Raw genomic sequence first — 19959 nt, 5'->3', positions numbered from 1 at the left:
GGCTTTATCCACTGAGGTACCCACTTTATTTGGCGATATTTTTGTAAAATTCCCTGAAGGTTTCTGACTTCTCTGTATTTTGGGTGTCTAGAAGATGGGGCAGTGAGGCTGATCCTCTCCTAGCCCTTTGGGGAGCAGGGGAAGACCTCACAGCTGAGAGTGGCAGGCAGACCTTGTGAGGGTTCTTGTGGGTATCTGCTAACTCTTCCTCATGACCTAGGCACAGCACAAGAATACGGGGGCATCATCCGGCACGGCGCCAAGCTTCTTTATGCGTTTGCTGAGGCAACTGTGCCCAAAGTCACAGTCATCACCAGGAAGGTGAGAAACTTACACTGGAGGTGGTGAGCCCACTCACTCCTGGCAGCATGATCGTGGTTGGAGGTCTGGCCAAGAGTTTCAGTGGGGGAAGGAGTATACCTCACTCACCCTTAAAAGGGTTGTGTGAGCACAGCATTTTTAGCCCTGGAAAGACACCCTGCTGAGATGTCCATGGTCATCTCCGGGAACTGAAGACAGCAATGGGAAAGAGCCGTGAAGACAGTGAATGTTAACTGTGAGAGGCCTCTGGCTTGTGCCCAGTGTGCTCTGGCTCTGGCTCCCTGGCCTCACTGACAGTGGGCTTTCAGTAGCCCAGGAGGCTATTCTTACTTTTTGTCCTTACTTCGTTTGGATTTTTGGAGTCTTTTAGGGACATGATCTGGTTGCATTGAGCTTTAACATTCAGCATTTGGGTCTGTTCTAGGCTTATGGTGGTGCCTATGATGTCATGAGCTCCAAGCACCTTTGTGGTGACGCCAACTATGCCTGGCCCACAGCGGAGATTGCAGTCATGGGAGCAAAGGTGAGGACCTCTCCAGCTTTCCCTTTTCCTGGGTCTAAGGACTATACACTCCCAGCAGGAGCTTAAAGCATAGCTGGGAAATGTTGGACTGAGGCCAGGGCCCCCAGGATGGGCCAGGACTCCAGAGAGTTGGGGCCTAGATCTTGGCAAGTCTCTCTCCTCAGGCCCCAGGCCCCAGGCCCCGGGCCCCGCTCTGCCTCCTGTCTTGCACTCTCGCTTCAGGAAGCCCATGTTGGTATCTTTAGGTTCAGGGTGGCAAGAGCCCAGAGTAGGTTTTGAGGGCTACTCAACAGTAAAGGGGTGAGTTGGCTGAACCAGCCTTTGAGAGAACTGGACATTTCCCCAAACCCCACCTCTTCTCCTGGGGAGCGCTCCAGAGCCCCTCCTTTGAGCCCATAGAAGCTGAACTGTACTTCTGACCCTGGTGACTTCGGGCAGGGTGCTTCTGTTTCCCGTCCTGTTCCCTCTCCTTTCCTGCTTTGAAGTAGCTATTGGGGTGGAGCTAGATAACCCCCCCACCTGACTTTTAGGGGTCCCATGTGAAGGCTTATCTTTAGTCCCCTGTATATCTGCATTCGCAGTTCAGTGTGTGTCTTCCTCTGGCTGTGGAATTTTGTAGTCAGGGCTCAGGATAATGGAATAGGAAGGCAGCATTTTGATGCAGGGACCTTGGATCTGGTAGTGAAAACTAGGCCACCCATCTTTGGATAAGTGCGATTGGCTGATGGTAGGATGGAATCTGGGGAGACAAGCTCTTGGCTTTACCTAGGCTTTCTGTTACCGCTGATCCTCCCCGCATCACACAGCCCCTGGAAACATGATGGACGACTCCAGGCAGTGTCCACCTCAGTGCCCTGCCACCTGGAGCTGACCCTTTACTCCAGTACACTTTGATTTACCAAGGAGTTTGTAAGCGCAGACAGTGATAATGACTTGAGGGAAGTCTGTCCAGGTTAGGATCTCCAGCTAAACTCATGAACTCCTCTTGACAGGGTGCTGTGGAGATCATCTTCAAAGGGCACGAGAATGTGGAAGATGCTCAAGCAGAATATATCGACAAGTTCGCCAACCCTTTTCCTGCAGCAGTGAGAGGTAGGCACTGTGGCAGGAGGGCAGCTTGGCTCATTTGTTGGGTTACTTGCTTGTTCTTTTTTTTTTTTTTTTTTTTTTACAAAAAGTCCCAATAACTAGGACTTTTCCTATTATTGTCAAATCTGTAGACTGTTAAGGGTTGGGGTTGGCCCGGGGCAGTGATCACTTAAGGATGACGGGGCCTGATAGGCTGCTTTCGTAACCACGATCCAAGCAACATTGCTGAAGTGGCTAAGTTTCTTAGTTTTCCTCTAGTTACCTAATACTGTGTAAAACTCCACCACAAAATAGAGTGGTTTAAAGCAATCCCTCCCCTCCTTTTTTGCTCATGTTCTGTGAGTCAGTGATTTGATTTGGGCTCAGCTGATTCTTCCGTTGGTCTTGCCTGGGATCCGTTATGTGGCTGTAGTCATTTGGTGGCTTGACTGGGGCTGGCTAGTCCAAGATGGTGTCTTACATGGTTGGTACTGGCTCTCACTAGACTCTCTCCATCTGGTTTCTTATTGTTAAAGAGGCTAGCCAGTGCTGCTTTACAGGGTGTCCTGAGGGCAGCAAAAGACAGAGGAGAAGGTACAAGGTGCCTTAGGACCTAGGTTTGGAAGTTACACAGTGCCACTTTTGCCACATTTGTGGGAAGTCATAGAGCCAGATAAAGAAATAGAAGCACTATGACTGGAACCTGCAGCCTAGGCATGTGCCTCGAGTGGGAATTGAATCCACGACCATTTAGTGTATAGGACCACACTTCAGCCAACTGAGCCACACCAGCCAGGGCTAGAATCTACTTCTGGATAGTTGGAGTGTCAGTGTCACATTATAGAGGGACTTGTGTACAAGAATGGGAGGAATTGTAGCTATTTTTGAAAATTCACATTTACTTTCTTTGTTTCCTATTGAATTCATCTTGGCAGAGAGGGAGTCACTTTTTTTTGTTTGTAAAGCTGGGGACCTGCCAGAGGAATGGGAGCTCCAGGGATGCAGGAGAGGTTTCACAGGGCCTAGCCCCTCTTATATCAATCAAGTTGGGCCAGCTCACACTGTGCGTCCCAGAGATGGTGCCCAGGCTGAGCACAAGACTGGAGGGTGGCATCATCGAGGGGTGCAGATGATCTCCCTTTTCTGTGCAGGGTTTGTGGATGACATCATTCAGCCTTCCTCTACACGTGCCCGAATCTGCTGTGACCTGGATGTTTTAGCCAGCAAGAAGGTACAACGTCCTTGGAGGAAGCATGCAAATATTCCACTGTAAGCAAATCAAAGGAAGATAAATCAAGCTAGTTACTTGGCTATTAGAACTCATCCCAGCCTTTTCTGCAATCATGAAACCTGAAAATCCAAGTAACAGTAATTACTTGGAATGGCTAAGTTTATTAAATTCTAGAAAGATTTCATTTGTGCCGTACTGTGAAATTATTTGCTTGATTAAAAATATTAATTGGTATATTTTTAAGCATACATTTTTTATGGTAGAAATCTGAAAAATCGTGAAAACTAGAAAGGAAACAGTACTTAGTGTCACCTACAGCTGTCCCTTATTTAACACCTCTGTGTATTGTTTTCCTCCCTCCCTCCTCCCTACACCCTGCTCCTCGCCCCCAGAAGAATTACTTTTCTTCCCCTGCAGGTGAGATAATAAGCTTTTAAGGGTAAAGTATTTATCTGCTTAGGCTTCAGTTTCCTTACTTTTAAATGCTACTCCCTATCTTTTAATTCTTCCAGGACTTGTTGAGGATTAAATGAGGTTTGCATGTGTGTCTAACAGAATAGATCCTCAGTAAGATGAATACCCTATGTTAGTTCAGAAATGTGTTCTTACATTGAAAAAAACTTATTTTGAAACTTTAAAAAATGTTGCAAGAGTTGTATTATATACTCTTCATGTAAATTCTCCAGTTCTTAACATTTTCTACATTTGCTTCATCTTTTCCATACATTTATATTATTATTTTTATTGACCCATTTGAGAGTAAGTTACAGAATCATGACCCTGTTTCCCTAAAATGCTCATTATCTTACATATTCTTTTATGACATATTTTTGAAGTGTTCACCAATTATTTTTTAAATATATTTTATTAATTATGACATTACAGTTGTTCTATTTCCCCCTTCATTCCCCTCCACCCTGCACACCCCCTCCCCCACCATTCCCCTTCTTTAGTTTATGACCATGTGTCTCAAGTTCTTTAGATTCTATATTTCCCCTGCTATTCTTGCCCTCCCCCCTATCTATTTTCTACCTACCATCTATGCTACTTATTTTCTGTACCTTCTCCCCCCTTCTCCTTCTCCCACTCCCCTGTTGCTAACCCTCCATGTGATCTTCATTTCTATGGTTCTGCTCCTGATTTAGCTGTCCTTTTAGTTTGCTTTTGTTTTAGGTGCGGTTCTTAATAACTGTGAATTTGCTGTCCTTCCACTGTTCATCTTTTTTATCTTCTTTTTCTTAGGTAAGTCCCTTTAACATTTCATATAATAAGGGCTTGGTGATGATGAACTCCTTGAATTTGATCTTATCTGAGAAGCACTTTATCTGTCCTTCCATTCTAAATGAAAGCTTTGCTGGATAGATCAATCTTGGTTGTGGGTCTTTGGATTTCATGACTTGGAATACTTCTTTCCAGCCCCTTTTTGCCTGCAAGGTCTCTTTTGAGAACTCTGCTGACAGTCTGATGGGAACTCCTTTGTAGGTGACTGTCCCTTTATTTCTTGCTAATTCTAGGATTCTCTCCTTCATTTGAATCTTGGCTAATGTAATGATGATGTGCCTTGGTGTGTTCTTTCTTGGGTCCAACTTCTTTGGGACTCTCTGAGCTTCCTGGATTTCCTGGAAGTCTATTTCCTTTGCCAGAACGGGGAAGTTCTCTCTTATTATTTGTTCAAATAGGGTTTCCACTCGTGGCTGTTCCTCTTCCCCTTCTGGTACCCCTATAATTCCTAGAAGGTTTAAAGATGTCCTGGAGGTTCCTAGGCCTTTCCTCATCTTTTTAAATTCTTGTTTCTTCATTCTTTTCTATTTGGTTGTTTCTTTCTTCCTTCTTGTCTGCTCCCTTGATTTGAGTCCCAGTTTCCTTTCCATCACTATTGGTTTTCTGTGCATTTCCCCTCCTTTCAATTAGTTTAGCCTTCATTTGTTCCTCTAATTTGTGAGTAAAATCAACCTGATCACCAGTTTTGAACTGTGCATCTGATAGGTTGGCTATCTCTTGGTCGCTTAGAATTATAGGCTCTGGGGCTCTGAGTTGTTCTTGAGCCATGTTTTGATTTGTTTGTGCCTGTTACATATGAAGAGCGGAGCCTTAGTTGTTCACCAGGGCAGGGTCACCCAGGTTGCTGGTTTGTGAAGCTGTATGTGGGGGAGGGGTCACAGAGGGACAATGGCGGTTCCCTCTGCCGCTTCCTGCTACTGGGGCCTGCGTGGCCTGTCTCACTGCTAGCTCCTTTACCGGTTTATCTGCGAGCGAATGTGTAACTGTGGTCAGCCCTCAGTGGGTCCGCCTGCTTCTCCACACCTGGGATCCACCCATGGCTGCTGGCGCACCTGGGTCATGGGACCGGGATGGTCTGGTGGATCTTTCCTGCCTGACCCGGCTCTGCTGCTGGCTCTGCCCCTCTTACTGGTTTGGCTGAAGGGTTCGTTGTCAGACTTCCATGTAGTTCAATTTTCTGTGGTTTGGCTGCATTTTTGTTGCTAAAACTTTGTTTTTAAACTTGGTTGTACGAGAAGGTGCAGTGCTTCCACCTATGACTCCATCTTGGCGGAAGTCCAATTATTTTGTTGAATGTCCCTCAGTTTGTTTTTTCCCCAGATGTTTAGATCCAGGTAAGAGTAATAATACATGAGTGTTCGTTCCACGTATTACATCAGGAAACATGATGTTGGCTGTTTGTCCCTTATTGATGGAATTGACTCAGGTCACTTAGTTAAGGTAGAAGTTATAAAGGCTACCATTTTCTCTTTGTAATTAAGAACTAATTTGGGAACATTCTTTAAGCCTCTCTGTCAACAAGCTCTTATCCAATACTTTCACGGATCCACTGATGGCTCCCGCCTCGAGCAGCTGTTCTATATTGTGTAAAAATAGGGCCTTTCTAACCCTGTCATTATGTCTGCATGTGTTAGTTGGTACTCAGTTGGGAGAAAGAGCTTTCTATTCTCCTGTTTTTGTTTTACTGTCAGTTTAGACTTGTGGATTTTTAAAAACATTTTTTTCTGAAATAATTTTTACTACTATGCTGTTACCCTATCAAATTTTCAAGCAAAGCATATTGTGGTAGTTTGTTACTTTTTCTCCTTGCCCGATCCTTACCCTACCACAAGAGTTGTTTTCTTGAGATTGGGAGCCATATATTATTTATAATTAAAATCTGTGCATGCTACACCGTAGGTGTTTCATAAGTATTTTAGTGAATGAATATGTTTATCAATAAAAAAATTTAGACTACTGGATTTAAAGTTTAATGTTATTTATTTTGATGCACAAAATTTCCTGATTTGGCCATTGGAAGCTCTTTCATGCTGGCTGAGTTGGTCCTTTTCATATGACTCTAACTTTTTGTGCACTTCCTTATTTTTTGACACATGATAATTATCAGCCCTAGAGTAGTGATTTCTCCCAGAGCCCTGGTTTCTTCTTGATATAATTTAGAAGCTGTGATTGGTACTGGATGGTCCCATTGATATTGGGGTGTCAGTGCTTGTTAGGTATTTTCAGCAGAGTAGGGAATATTTATACAAGTATGTGTATATATATGTTTAAGGAACATGTATATATAAATATATTTTTTACATATATAAAATTTGAAAATCATGAATTCATACCCCAATTTTTTATTTCAGTCTAACACTGGTTCTTCTTTGCCTTCCCTATTCTATATTTATGCTTGTCTTCTCCCAGTGATAAAATTGACTCCCATTATCTGCGATATATTTTACTCATTTGCTCAATCCTACAATAAATACAAAAGTTTCAGAACCACTACAACTATACCAATAATAAACCTAAGGTAAGTTCAAGACTTTTGTAATTCTGTCTTTAAGCTGAAGGTACATGGTCAAGTTATTTGGATTAGTAACTGGGTGATGATTATGTTATCAATTTGAGACTGGAGTGTTTTTTGACTGTTTCCCCCATTGTAGAATTTAACTTTATTTAGAGTATGTAAATTATTAAGAGTCATTCCAGAAATGGAGATTTTTAGCTTCAGCAGAAAAACCAACCAGGGAGTGCTGCTACAGTGTGCCCTATAGAGCGTGCTTTTTTCTGTGGTGAGAGCCTTGGGTCCTCCCACCACCGATGACTCTCTTGTTCCAGTCCCATGGCTCCAAAGGTTTGTAAGCCCTGCTTGGATGTTGCATCATTTACACTCATCTTGACCAAAGCTGGTATGTGACCATTGTCCACTTTCCCCATTTCTACCAGGAAGCCCCACCACTCCAGGAAGCCCCACCATTCCAGGAAGCCCCACCATTCCAGGAAGCCAGGCTTAAGACCTTAGGAGTTATACTTTTAGTTGAGTATCTTTCCTCCCTCTCCAGTTGGAGAATGGTATTCTCCATTCTAGTTGGGCTCTGAGTACTTGGGTTACTCAGGGTCATGAGTACAGTCTCTACTCTCATTTCTGTGCCCCACCCCCCGGCTGTTCTAATATATTAATTGCAGGTCCAGGTTTTGTTGCTTTCCTCTGCTCTAGTGAGATTCCAGTGGATAATGCTGTTCCTCCAGTGTCTTTGGCCCACATAGAAGGTTCTTGTATGTCCCTCCCTTGCTTGCCTAGTTAGGTTTTTGATTCCAGTCCTGTTGCCTCTACCTTGGGACACACTTGCTCTCCAGTCTACTCATACTCAAGGACCTGAAGTCTCCATCTCAAATCATGAACTAAAACTGATTCTTCTTATAGCAGGTTTTAAGCAACTGATGGTCTTTTCTGACTCCCCCCCCCCATACATATATTTATATTCCTAACTAGGTGGTAAGTTCCTGAGGAGCAGATACTGTGTTTGGCCAGAGGTTCTTTGTACTAGTACAGAACCAGCAGGGAGACTGTAAGCCACTGGAAGTTGGGAAAGGAGGTGTAGCAGACTACTGGACTTTCACAGGCCTCCTGGCTAAGGAAGAATCAGGCAGGTTGGTCAGTAAGTGGCTCAACAGCTTAACCCTGGCTAGTACAATTTCTGGGTTCAGCCAGTCTAGGATTTGAACTATCTTGGGGACTACCATGCTACAGTCCATGTAAGGATAGTAGCAAACACAAACTTGTGCTTTTTATTTTTTCCTTTTTGAGGAAGGCATCCAAGGAGTGTTTTGCCAGGTTGTAAAATCTGGATGCTGAGAAGGGCTTTGTGCCTGGACCTGCTATAATGGGAAACCTAAAGCTGCAAGACCTTGAAAGCGTTGTCAAATAGACCAGGCTCTGTGAACTACAGAATGCCTTTCCCAACTGGTGGTCTCACCTTAAGGGGAACAAGAAAAATGTTGATTCTTGTAACCACTGAGGACCTGGGTTCAGCAAGCAGAATGCTGCCGCTTGTCTGTCTTTACTGAGTGCTGTAGAGAGTGTAGGGAAAACCTGCCAAGTGTTTTGGCTCCAAGTCAGTCAACCAATCTGACCTGAGCCACACAACTGAGTGGTGAAGCTGAGACTTGAACCCAGGCAGACTTTTTCAAACCCCAAGCTTAGCTTGATTTTTACACTATTCAGAGTCCTTTCAAATCATGAGGGAGTTGGGATTAGAAAAGTGGTGCTCTACTCCACTATGATTGTCTCAAAGGAGCCAAAGAGCTATACTGGTTTGGAAAAGCTTTCCTACCCCATCCATTATGGCCATTTTTTTTGAATTGCTAGAGTACTGGGGAGCACATCCACATGCATCCTTTCTGTGATTGTTAGAAAGTGTTTATATTTTAAGAAAAGTTCTTCCAGTTTCCCTTCTATGTCTTGGTCTCTCCAGCCCAATTCTCTGTGTCTGGATGAATGGATGCTGGTGCTTAGATGTGGTCTGCCCACTCAGAGAAGCCTCTGGAGGACCCTCACCCCCCTCTTAAACTAGTCTAGACTTTACCTGTTTGACAAATGTATTTCACATCCTTCTGGTTCCAAAGGATTTCTGGAGAGCTGTGACTATTCTTTTAGCGAGAACTACTGGTCTTCATGTTCCTTGCACCTGTTACCATGGGATCTCCAAGCAAGAGCTGTGGCCACTTATTAGGTAGTACCCCAGTCTTGGGGCCTGTGTGAAATCTAGCCAACACATTTGGCACATGTGGCAGCCTTGGTATGTTGTGACCATGTCCCACTATGCTGGATGGTTAGAAGTGACTCCTTTGTGTTTTCTTTGGAGCAGAAAGCTGTACTTGAAAACATGATGCTTGATAGAGAACCCTACAGAACAAGGCACTTAGGAGGGCAGGAATGGAACCTTACCTGAGATTTTTGTTTATTCACATTGAAATGCCTGAGCAGGCAGTAGGCCTTTGTTTCCATGTTTGGTGGACTAAAAGTCATAGTCAAATAACAGCTAGGAAGTTGGCAAGCTTATCCCAAGATAGAGTCACACATGTGTAAAGGCCTGGTCTCCTTTCGTAAACATATACCCTTCAAGAGGAGGTGCCAAGGAGACAAACCCATCAGTATCATCCTCCCTCCTGACCTGTCTAGAGAGCACACCTGCTGATTTATCCCTTACATCCCTGCTTTTTCTGCAGACATTTTAGGGCACCTAATGAACACAGCCCAAAATACATGGCTAGGCCCATAAAGTATAAGGTGTTACCTCTAGCACCAGTATCAAGAAAAACTCACTTCTAGAGTAGAATCCAGGTGGTGTTTAAAGGACCACCTTTAAACTGCTAGGGGGCAACAGTGCATAAACCCAGGGTCTAGATCTCAGGCAGGGGGAGCACTCAGGCTACAGACCAGTGGATAGTCTCTGGATGCCTCCTCAAAATTCAGCCAGCAAGAGACTTTCTCTTGAACCACAGACAACTTGGCCTATCCATTCTTCTCATGGGAAATTCAAGGAATGAAAGAAAATTAACGAGCTGGTCCTAAATTTCTGCTTTCTTTAAAAGAAAAATTCATTGATACAGTAATTTTGCCATCACTTAACAAATATCTGAAAGAGCAAACTCTCAAGAGCAGCGGGACAGAAAATCATCTCTTTAAAGCTTTCCTAGTAGTACAATAGGATGACTACCACAGCCTGATTTTGAATAGTTTATTAAAGGAAAGGTGAAGCATCAGTTTCAAATTGTACAAAAGGAAAAAAAAAACCTCATATTGCAAATGTACAATTTACAGAATTACTAGCAAAATCAATCAAGGAGACACTGAAAATACAAAATTTCGATTGATTTCAAACTGAACTGGAAACCCATTGGAGTAGCTATTATGCCTTTTTTGTTGCACGGTAGCCTACAGTTCTAAGTCAGCATCTGTTTTCCACATGAGACTGTCAAGCAAAGGATCAATCTGTGCCTGTGCCAGGACACCTCCCAGCTTGCTCCCTGGCCAGAACCACAGGCAGGGCTGGTGTGGCGGACTGTCCAGTCATTCCTGCCCCTTCACTTTCAGTGAAGTCCACATCTCTGGATGAAAGCGAGACCTCAGCCCCCCCTAATTGGAGCCCAGGAATTGCTAAATCAGCAGATAAAACATTTTTGGCAACTGAGTTTTGTTTTTTTTTCCAGAACTATACACATTTTGAGAAAAATCTGTTTTGTGTTTGGTTACTAAAAGGATGAAGAAAATATATTCTGTTTTCCTGGACAAAAGAATCATTGGGTGCACAGATTTTTTTTTTAATGCTTTTCATTTTTAGTAAAAGGGCAAGCCTCATGATTCTGTTGCAGCTACTAAAAAACCAGCCCAGAAACAGTTGTGGATGGATTGGTTTGGACATCTAGGCTTACTTTAAAAATCAGAAAGGAAGCAACTAAGTGGGCTTTTAAAAACAACAATAGTATCAAGTCATAATAGGTCTAAGCAGACTGTAACTCTAAACCATTGAAGGCTGTCCTGAAGATTCATAATTTCTTTCCCCAAAAGAATTATTCTTAATATGCACATTTAACACTGAAATGTAGCTGTATTTCAAGGTAAGCTTAGGAACTTCACCCTCTAAGCACAGACTTCTATGCAGCACATACTTCTATAATTGGTAAACTTAATTCACAAAATTAGCGCATAAAGGTATTAAGTGCATGGGAAGTAGACACAGTTATGTTACACTTAAAATTACTTTTGCATGGCAAAGGAGTTCTTTATAATCTTTTTAAGAAAATGGAAGTCTATGTAACTTGAATTTGGCAGGGCATGAAATAAGTGGTAAAAACAGCAAATTGATAACTTGAGAACCATTTTTGTTTTACTGAGAATACTTTATTTGCTGGTAGAAGTTGCTAAAAATGCACAGAACAAATACCAATAGAAAATGTACTGTATTTGAATCCCTATTCTATATAAAATGAAGGGTGTACAGCATCTGTTGGAAAAATGGCTGCATGGACATTTCTTATTTTATGCCCCTGTTATAAATAAAAATAAACCTTTTTATTCAAGAGTATATAAAATCTGGGAATCCATATCCATAGAGGGCGTGTGGTTTTTGGCAGAGATGCACTGTCAGAATTTCATCTTAGCTTGTCAATATTCTGCTCCTCCATATTTCTGTATTCCATAAAGTCAACCAAATCCAGTGAGCTCCAAAACACTCTTCAGCAATTAAAATGAGCTGCTTACTCATAGGTTTAATAAAAATGGTTAGCTTTTAAAACATAAAAAGGCAAAATGTTAAAACGGTTTTTAAATTGTACAACAGGAAAATAAAGTTAAAAATATTTTTTTTTACTCAATGCGGAGTTTTCATAAAACAGGTGTATAACAGTGTTTATCTTGACAACTGTTTTAAAAATTTAAAATGTTTTCCTCCTTCCAGAAAAAACACATCTGTTTTAGGTAAGTCCAATGTTAGGACACAAATGATTTTTCAGGTCAGTCTTTCTGAGGTGACATTCATCAACACTCCCTTGGGTAATTTACATGCTCCTCTTCTGTCACTGCAAAGGGGATTGACCTCAACCATTTGATTAAAAAACAAATCAGACCACATCAAAAGTGTTTTTCCCCATACAAGCTATCACAGTATATAGGCCTCTAGCTCTAAATAATAGAGTTCCAGATTCGTAAGTTTTCTTCAGACTTCAGAACATAGGCATTCCAAATCCCTAGAAAATGAGAAACACAATCATTAAATTCATGCAAAAACAAGACCCAGAACCATAAATAAAAGGTAGTAATAATTTAGCATTTACTGAATCGTCTTCTATGATAGCTGCAGAATCAAAGAAATCTGGCCTCAGCTCAGCTCTCTCTCGCCGATTTCTTGATGGGGGCTGGAAAGAGAAGCCAGTTAGTTCATTTTTTCTGGAGATGAATTAGGACAATGAACTGTGATAATAAGCAGCTAGTATTTCCAGTGGTACCATAAATATACAGAATTGCTAAGGGTCAATTTTGAAAGGAAAAGGATCTGGCTTTTTACATGGAGCATACATTTAAAAAAATAACTGGCTTTTAATTATCACTTAGACAAGAAAAAGCTTTCAAATTATGAATCAATTGAGTATATATAAATGCCTAAAAATAATTTGGGGCCTATAAACATAGAACATTCCTTTCAATCATAGCATTATAAAATGGGTCAAATGCTGGGTGACAACTTCATTGAATTCCCCAAGGCAGGTAGATGGAAAGGTATTGAAGGGCTCAGGAAAGGGAACTTAATAGATTGGAATGACATGATCTCAGGGAAAATCAAAACATATAAAGCAGAATGTTATGGAATAAAGCACCTCTCCAAATTCCTATGTTAAAGTCTTAACCCCAGGTACTTCAGAATGTGACTGTTATTCGGAGATAGGGCTTTTGAAGAGGAAATTAATTAAAAGGTGGGTGGTTTCTAATCCAATATAATTCGTGTCCTTAGAAGAAAAGATCATGTAAAGACAAAGAAAAGAAGATGGTCATCCACAAGTTATAGAGGTGTCAGAATGAAATCAACCCTACTGATACCTCCAGAACTGTGAGAGAATAACTTCTGCTATTTAAGCCAACCACTTACTGGTATTTATCAGCAACCTCAGCAAATTAATAGAAAGAGAGAAAGTAATATGAATACACGTTTCCATCACCCAACTTCAATAATTGTCAAACACTTGCAAATCTTGTTTCATTGAATGGTTTCACTGTTTTCTTTCTTCTCCATGTCATTTAATCTATAATTACCTTTAATATGTGTCACTAATGGGTAGAAATTAAAAGCAAAACAAAACACAATCACCATGCACTACTTTTCTGCATTTGGTTGTGCTGGAGCATAGGGTATACTGTCACTCTCCAATTTAAAGTACAACAGATTTAGAAGCTTCCAGCGAAGATGGAGACATAGGTGGATATGCCTTGCTTCCTCCCACAACTAAAAGATGGATAACAACTAATTTACAAACAAAAAACATACAGAACTTCCATACAGGAAGTGTGACAACCAAGGAGTTAAAGAAGAAATATTCATCCAGACTAGTAGGAGGGGTAGAGACAGGTGGATGGAGCAGAGGACACATTGCAAGGCAGCAGCCAGCCCCACATTCAAGTGTGGATGGATAAATTGGGAGGAACAACTGGGGAATGAGATGGACCATGCAACCTAGGGTTCCAGTGTGGGAAAAGAAAGTCTCAAACTGACTTCTGGCTGTAAAAACCTATGGGGATTCTGGAAGCAGGAGGAACTCACAGTCTAACAGAAGAATCCAATGGATGAGGCTCATGGGATCCTAGAATGTACACAAGCCCACCCACCTGGGAATCAGCACCAGGAGGTCTCAATTCACTTCTGGGGTTATAGGAAGAGACCACAAACAATGCCACAATGCAGCAAAATGGGTTGCCCCGCCCTGGTGAATACAAAAGACACTACCTCTTACAGTGTTAACAGATGTGCCAAGATAAAGAAATATGACCTGAGTAAAAGAACAAATCAATCAAAACTGTTTTCGGAGAAAAAACTAAGTGACGAGGAGATAGTCAACCTATCAGATGCAGAATTGAAAACACTGGTAATAAGGATGCTCACAAAAATGGTTGAATATGGCCACAAAATAAAGGAAGAAGTGAAGGCTATACAAAGTGCAATAAAGAAAAATATACAGGGAACCAACAATGAAGGGAAGGAGACCAGGACTCAACAGTTTGCAGCAGAAGAAAGACACAAGAATTCAAAAAAAGAGGAGAGGCTTCGGAACCTCTGGGACAACTTGAAATGCCCCAACATCCAAGTCATACAGGTGCCAGAAGGAGAAGAGGAAGAGCAAGAAATGGAAAACTTTTTTGAAAAAATAATGGAGAATTTCCCCAATTGGGCAAAGGAAATAGACATGCAAGTCCAGGAAGCTCAAGAGAGTCCCAAAGAAGCTAGATCCAAGGAGGAGCACATCAAGGCACATCATCATTACATTACCCAAGATGAAAGAGGAGGAGAGAATCTTAAAAGCAGCAAGAGAAAAGGAGCCAGTTTCCTACAAAGGAGTTCCCATGAGACTATCAGCTGATTTCTCAGAAGAAACCTTACAGGCAAGAAGGGGCTGGAAAGAAGTATTTCAAGTCATGGAAGGCAAGGACCTACATCCAAGATTACTTGATCCAGCAAAGCTATCATTTAGAATGGAAGGGCAGATAAAGTGCTTCCCAGTTAAAGTCAAGTTCAAGGAGTTCATCATCACCAAGCCCTTATTACTGTATATGAAATGTTAAAGGAACTTATCTAAGAAAAAGACAATCAGAACTATGAACAGTAAAATGACAACAAACTCACAACTATCCATAACCAACCTAAAACAAACTCAAAAATGAATTAAGCAAACAATTAGAGCCAGAGAAATAGAGATCACGTGGAGGGTTATCAGTGGGGTGGGGTAGGGAGAGAGTGGGGGGAAAGGTAGAGGGAGGGAGCAGCATAATAGGTAGGCACAAAATAGATGGGGAGGTTAAGAATAGTATGGGAAATGGTGAAGCCAGAGAACTTAAATGTATGATCCACAGACATGAATTAAGTTGGGGGTGGGGGGGTGTTGGAAGGAGGGGGATGCAGAGCAAAGGGGGGATAAAGGGGACAAAATAATGGGACAACTGTAATAACAATCAATAAAACATACTTAAAAAATAAGGATGAGCCCTAGCTGGTGTAGCTCAGTGGATTGAGCGCAGGCCTGTGAACCAGAGGATCTGGGTTCGATTCCTAGTCAGGGCACATGCCTGGGTTGCAGGCCAGTTCCCTGCAGGCTATTTCCCAGCAGGGGAAGCACTAGAGGCAACCATACATTGATGTTTCTCTCCCTCTCTCCTTCCCCTCTAAAGATAAATAAATAAAATCTTTAAAAAATAAGGATGAATTGATAAAACAATATAGATGAATCTTGAAACATACTAAGTGAAAGAAGCCAATCACAGAGGACCATATATTGTATAGTTCCACTATATTAAATGTTCAGGACAGGCATATCTGTAGAGACAGAAAGTACATTAGTGTTTGCCTAAGGCTTGGGGCTGGGGAGAATGGCGGAGGTTGACTGCTAAAGGGTATGGGTTTTCTTTTGGGTGTGATGAAATGTTCTAAAATTGGGGTGATAGTGGCACAACTCTGAGTAAGCTAAGAAACACTGAATTGTGCCCCTTAATAATTAATTGTAATTATATCTCTATAAAGATGTTACTAAAAATGGAAAAAAGTACAAGAGCTTAAAAGTAAAAGATCATTCATTATGTTCAAAATTTCATCTCAGCTCATCTGAAAGAAATATCATTTTTTTAAGATTATTTATTTATTAGATCTAGTGTTCGTTTTTCCAAGTTAAAAAGAAGCACCCAGTTCATCCTTTACCAGAGTTCAAACTTGGACTGCTTTGAAAGTAGGCTTGAAAACCACAGCAGCTCATCCAAATGTCCACAAGACTTACACTGGCCCTCCCCATTGTTGGTCAGTGTTAACCCCTCTTCCTCACCTCACTCTTCCTCCCATAGGTTTCTGAAAATGAAAATGTCTTACACCAACACCTTCCCATATTTTAACAGAATAAAAATGTATTGCATTTCCTTACCAGATCAATAACCATGGTGTCTTCAAATTCTTCATTCATATCTTCTAACTGGCTCCGGGATGACATCATCACATCTTCAAAGATTGGCTCAGCATCTTCCTCCATTAGGCCCCGACTGATAAGGAAAAAGCACAGTCAGAAAGCTGTTCATATTCACTGAATTTGGACTCCTGGCTCTTACTTTAGGTCATCTAACCGATAAAAGTACACCTTCCAATTACAAGCTATAGACTGACAGCACAGATTATGATACTGCACTCTAATGCATTGATTAAAGATCATTCATTTGGTTCAAAATTTCATCTCATTAGAAAGAAATATAATTTTTAAAAGATTATTTATTTATTTTTAGAAAGAGAGGAAAGGAAGGAGAAAGAAAGAGGAAAGGAGGGAGAAAGAGAGGGAGAGAAACATCAATGTGTGGCTGCCTCTTGCATGCCCTCCCACCAGGGACCTGGCCTGCAACCCAGGCATGTGCCTTGACTAGCAATTGAAGTGGCAACCCTTTGGTTCACAGGTCAGCATTCAATCCACTGAGCCATACCATCCAGGGCAGAAAGAAATAGAATTTAAATGAAATAACAATAATAGTTAACATTTATTTAGCTATGTATCCATTTGCACAAAAATTCTTAAGTAGTTGTTGCTATTATCATCCCAAATCTACAAATGAGGAACCTGAGCACAGAGGTTTCACAGTCTGCCCAAAGCCCCATAGTTGGCAAGTAGCATGCTGCACAGGATATAAACAATTAAAACCTCAAGGGCCCATGCCTTCCATTCCTGTCCTATGCTGTGTAACATATCCTGAATTATGATTTTAACTCCTAAGACCAACATCAGAGGAATCCAAGTAATTCCACAAAATAACCAGCATCACATAGTTATGTTCTTGTGATACTGGATGTGACACTTACACGGCATGCCTCACTCCAGTTCTCACTTTCATGTAGTTCATTCCTGTTCTGTCCTTCCGATTTAAGTCTTCTAATTTTGGCTGGCCTAACCAAGAGATCTGCATCTGAGGACTAAGAGACAGCACTATTATTCATCTTGTGGCAGCAGATAATGAAATTAGCTAATAAGTCCCATGATAAATTGACTGGCCTAATTCCCATGTAGGGGAAGTTAGCTGGATTTATTCCAGGGCCAAGGGTGAGAACATTACCAAAAGATCTGCCCTTGTAGAAATGGCAGTATGTTGACCAGAGAGATTTCTAAGTCTCTCAGATAAGCTGGCCACGGTTATTTGTTAGGTGTGAAGGAAATCCCCAAATATGCTGCTTTGAGATAAGTTATTTTGAGCTGAAGGCAATTACAAAGCACTAAGTAAAAAAAAAGTCCTGGAAATAAACTCTCCTTTGATTGGTAACAGACTCTTCAGAGTCAGCCCAGAGCCCAAAGAGGGTGGAGGAAACTTTTTCTTCCCCCTACAGGTACTTGAATTATCAGCTTCATTCCCCAAATTCCTGCCAAATGAGTGCTTCCCAGTTCTCTGCATTCAGCTGCTGTCATACTCACAAGTGTTCCTAGCTGGGCAGCCAGTCCCCTACAGAACAAAAATGATGCTGCCCTGGCAGCTAAGAACCCTTGAGTTGAACAAGGTAGGGCACAACCGTTTTTCTCAGCCCTTCTGAGGAGGTTTGGAGTCAGGTGCATGCTGAGCAAAGACTTCACCTGTACTCAGTACTTACTGGAACATGAACAGTTGCATAAACATGCCTTTTGGGACTTTTACAGGATGTAAACTTTAGTAATTTTTAGTAAATTAATTTTTAGTAAATAAAGTCTGCTGTATGAAATTCTAAGAAGCTCTCTACATAATTATGAGGGGCTACCACCTTGATTAAACCTATAAATCTAGAACAGGTGGCAGACTGCAGCTAGGAGAAACTGACAAATGGTAAACTCAGAGAAGTAAGGCAGGCAGCTCTAATGAGAACCCACCTTGTAGGAAGATGGTCATATGGTTACATCATCTAAAAATGCCCAGTTATGCAGTGGCTGACAATTACCATTTCAGCTTTCAAGAAAGGCAGATCCTCAAAGCAAAGCTGCCTTATGAAAATTCAGGATCTGAATATTTCTAAAATCTCCTTTTTCCATTTCTAACCAGCTTAATTTATTGAGTTCAAGTGAGAATTTTCTCTCGTATCCATCTGAGTAATTTATAGCATTACCCCAGTATGAGTAGGAACACAAGTGAGAAACTAAGAGAATTTCCAAGTTGGGTGAAAATAACAAAGAAAAGTTAAGATTTTTTTAAATAGCAAAAGTCACACAATCACATTTTTCAGAGCACTGGTACAAGAAAATATTTTAATTGCTACTGTGGGAAAAGGTAAGATCTTGATTTTTCTCTTAGCAAAAGAACAACTGTTTCTCAGAATTTATCAAATATCTTACTTATTCTTAATCTACAAACAGTTTAAAATACAAACTTAATCAAGATAAAGTACTGTTAGTTAAATGGATGATAAAACTAACAGTCTACTTATTTGGTGTGTATAGGCTCTTTTTGTCAGTAAATTGACCTGAATGTTTTCTTGCCAAGTACCTCAGAAGAAACAGACCTGCCCAATGACTGTGCAAACTGCACCTGAAAGTAGCAGTTAGTGAGACATCATGCACTTAAAAGTCTCTAAACTGCAAACATGCATTTGCAGACTTATTATACATCTTCTAATGTAAATTATTTAACCTTTATTTATGGCACTGTTTTCTCATGAACTGATCAGTAAAATGGTTTGATGAACAAAAAGTTTTACTTAGACAGTTTCTTTAAGTTACAGGTTTTTGTAAAGAAATGAACTTGTACTACTTACTTGTGTAAAAAGTCGGGTTCAGAACCATGTTCAGATTCAGGTTCCTGAATCTGTTCTCCCATGGGCCGGCTATTCTCCCGCAGGACAGTAGATGTGAGCTGTGGTGTTGGCAGGGGTCCAGGAGTCTGAATCATGGTGTCAGTCCTATTTAGCCATGTATTATCCAGATTTTCATCTGTAAAATCCAGTTAAAAGTCACAGAATGTCATGGGCTAAGTGAACTCTGGTATAAGTTACAGCACAGACTATTTTTAACATTTAAAAAATGTTTTATTGATTATGCTATTACAGTTGTCCCATATCTCCCCACCCCTTATCCCTCTCTGTTCAGCAACCCCCTTACCAGCCCCCCCCCCTTATTCATGTCCATGGGTCATACATATAAGTTCTTTGGCCTCTCCATTTTCCATACTATTCTTAACCTCCCCATCTATTTTGTGCCTACCTATTATGCTGCTCCCTCCCTCTACCTTTCCCCCCACTCTCTCCCTACCCCACCCCACTGATAACCCTCCACGTGATCTCTATTTCTCTGTTCCTGTTCTAGTTGATTGCTTAGTTCACTTTTGAATTTGTTTTAGGTTGGTTATGGATAGTTGTGAGTTTGTTGTCATTTTACTGTTCATAGTTCTGATTGTCTTTTTCTTAGATAAGTTCCTTTAACATTTCATATACAGTAATAAGGGCTTGGTGATGATGAACTCCTTGAACTTGACTTTAACTGGGAAGCACTTTATCTGCCCTTCCATTCTAAATGATAGCTTTGCTGGATCAAGTAATCTTGGATGTAGGTCCTTGCCTTCCATGACTTGAAATACTTCTTTCCAGCCCCTTCTTGCCTGTAAGGTTTCTTCTGAGAAATCAGCTGATAGTCTCATGGGAACTCCTTTGTAGGAAACTGGCTCCTTTTCTCTTGCTGCTTTTAAGATTCTCTCCTCCTCTTTCATCTTGGGTAATGTAATGATGATGTGCCTTGATGTGCTCCTCCTTGGATCTAGCTTCTTTGGGACTCTCTTGAGCTTCCTGGACTTGCATGTCTATTTCCTTTG

The 19959-nt window shown here is 41.2% G+C and overlaps 2 protein-coding genes across 5 annotated transcripts in view; one reads left to right on the top strand and one right to left on the bottom strand.

Annotated features, from left to right (window-relative positions):
- PCCB (propionyl-CoA carboxylase subunit beta) overlaps positions 1-3327 on the top strand; it is a 72523-nt gene extending 69196 nt beyond the window's left edge. For both annotated transcript variants that reach the window (XM_053669342.1, XM_053669341.1), the window contains 4 exons: positions 221-321; positions 746-844; positions 1837-1936; positions 3064-3327. In XM_053669342.1, the coding sequence (XP_053525317.1) occupies positions 221-321; positions 746-844; positions 1837-1936; positions 3064-3185 (422 nt within the window). In that variant the 3' untranslated portion in view covers positions 3186-3327. The remainder of the gene's footprint in view (positions 1-220; positions 322-745; positions 845-1836; positions 1937-3063) is intronic.
- A 6811-nt stretch (positions 3328-10138) lies between these two features.
- STAG1 (stromal antigen 1) overlaps positions 10139-19959 on the bottom strand; it is a 388204-nt gene continuing 378383 nt past the window's right edge. For 2 of the 3 annotated variants that reach the window (XM_053669339.1, XM_053669338.1), the window contains 5 exons: positions 18911-19085; positions 17003-17113; positions 16086-16200; positions 12249-12329; positions 10139-12161 (listed from right to left, as the gene is read on the bottom strand). In XM_053669339.1, the coding sequence (XP_053525314.1) occupies positions 12138-12161; positions 12249-12329; positions 16086-16200; positions 17003-17113; positions 18911-19085 (506 nt within the window). In that variant the 3' untranslated portion in view covers positions 10139-12137. The remainder of the gene's footprint in view (positions 12162-12248; positions 12330-16085; positions 16201-17002; positions 17114-18910; positions 19086-19959) is intronic. The other variant, XM_053669340.1, reaches the window with a different exon arrangement.

Source organism: Artibeus jamaicensis, unplaced genomic scaffold, assembly GCF_021234435.1.
Source record: "Artibeus jamaicensis isolate MK-2021 breed Jamaican fruit bat unplaced genomic scaffold, CSHL_Jam_final contig_519, whole genome shotgun sequence".
Lineage (NCBI taxonomy): Eukaryota > Metazoa > Chordata > Mammalia > Chiroptera > Phyllostomidae > Artibeus > Artibeus jamaicensis.
Note: the sequence above shows the minus strand (reverse complement) of the source record. Positions and strands in the feature narration are given on the sequence as shown.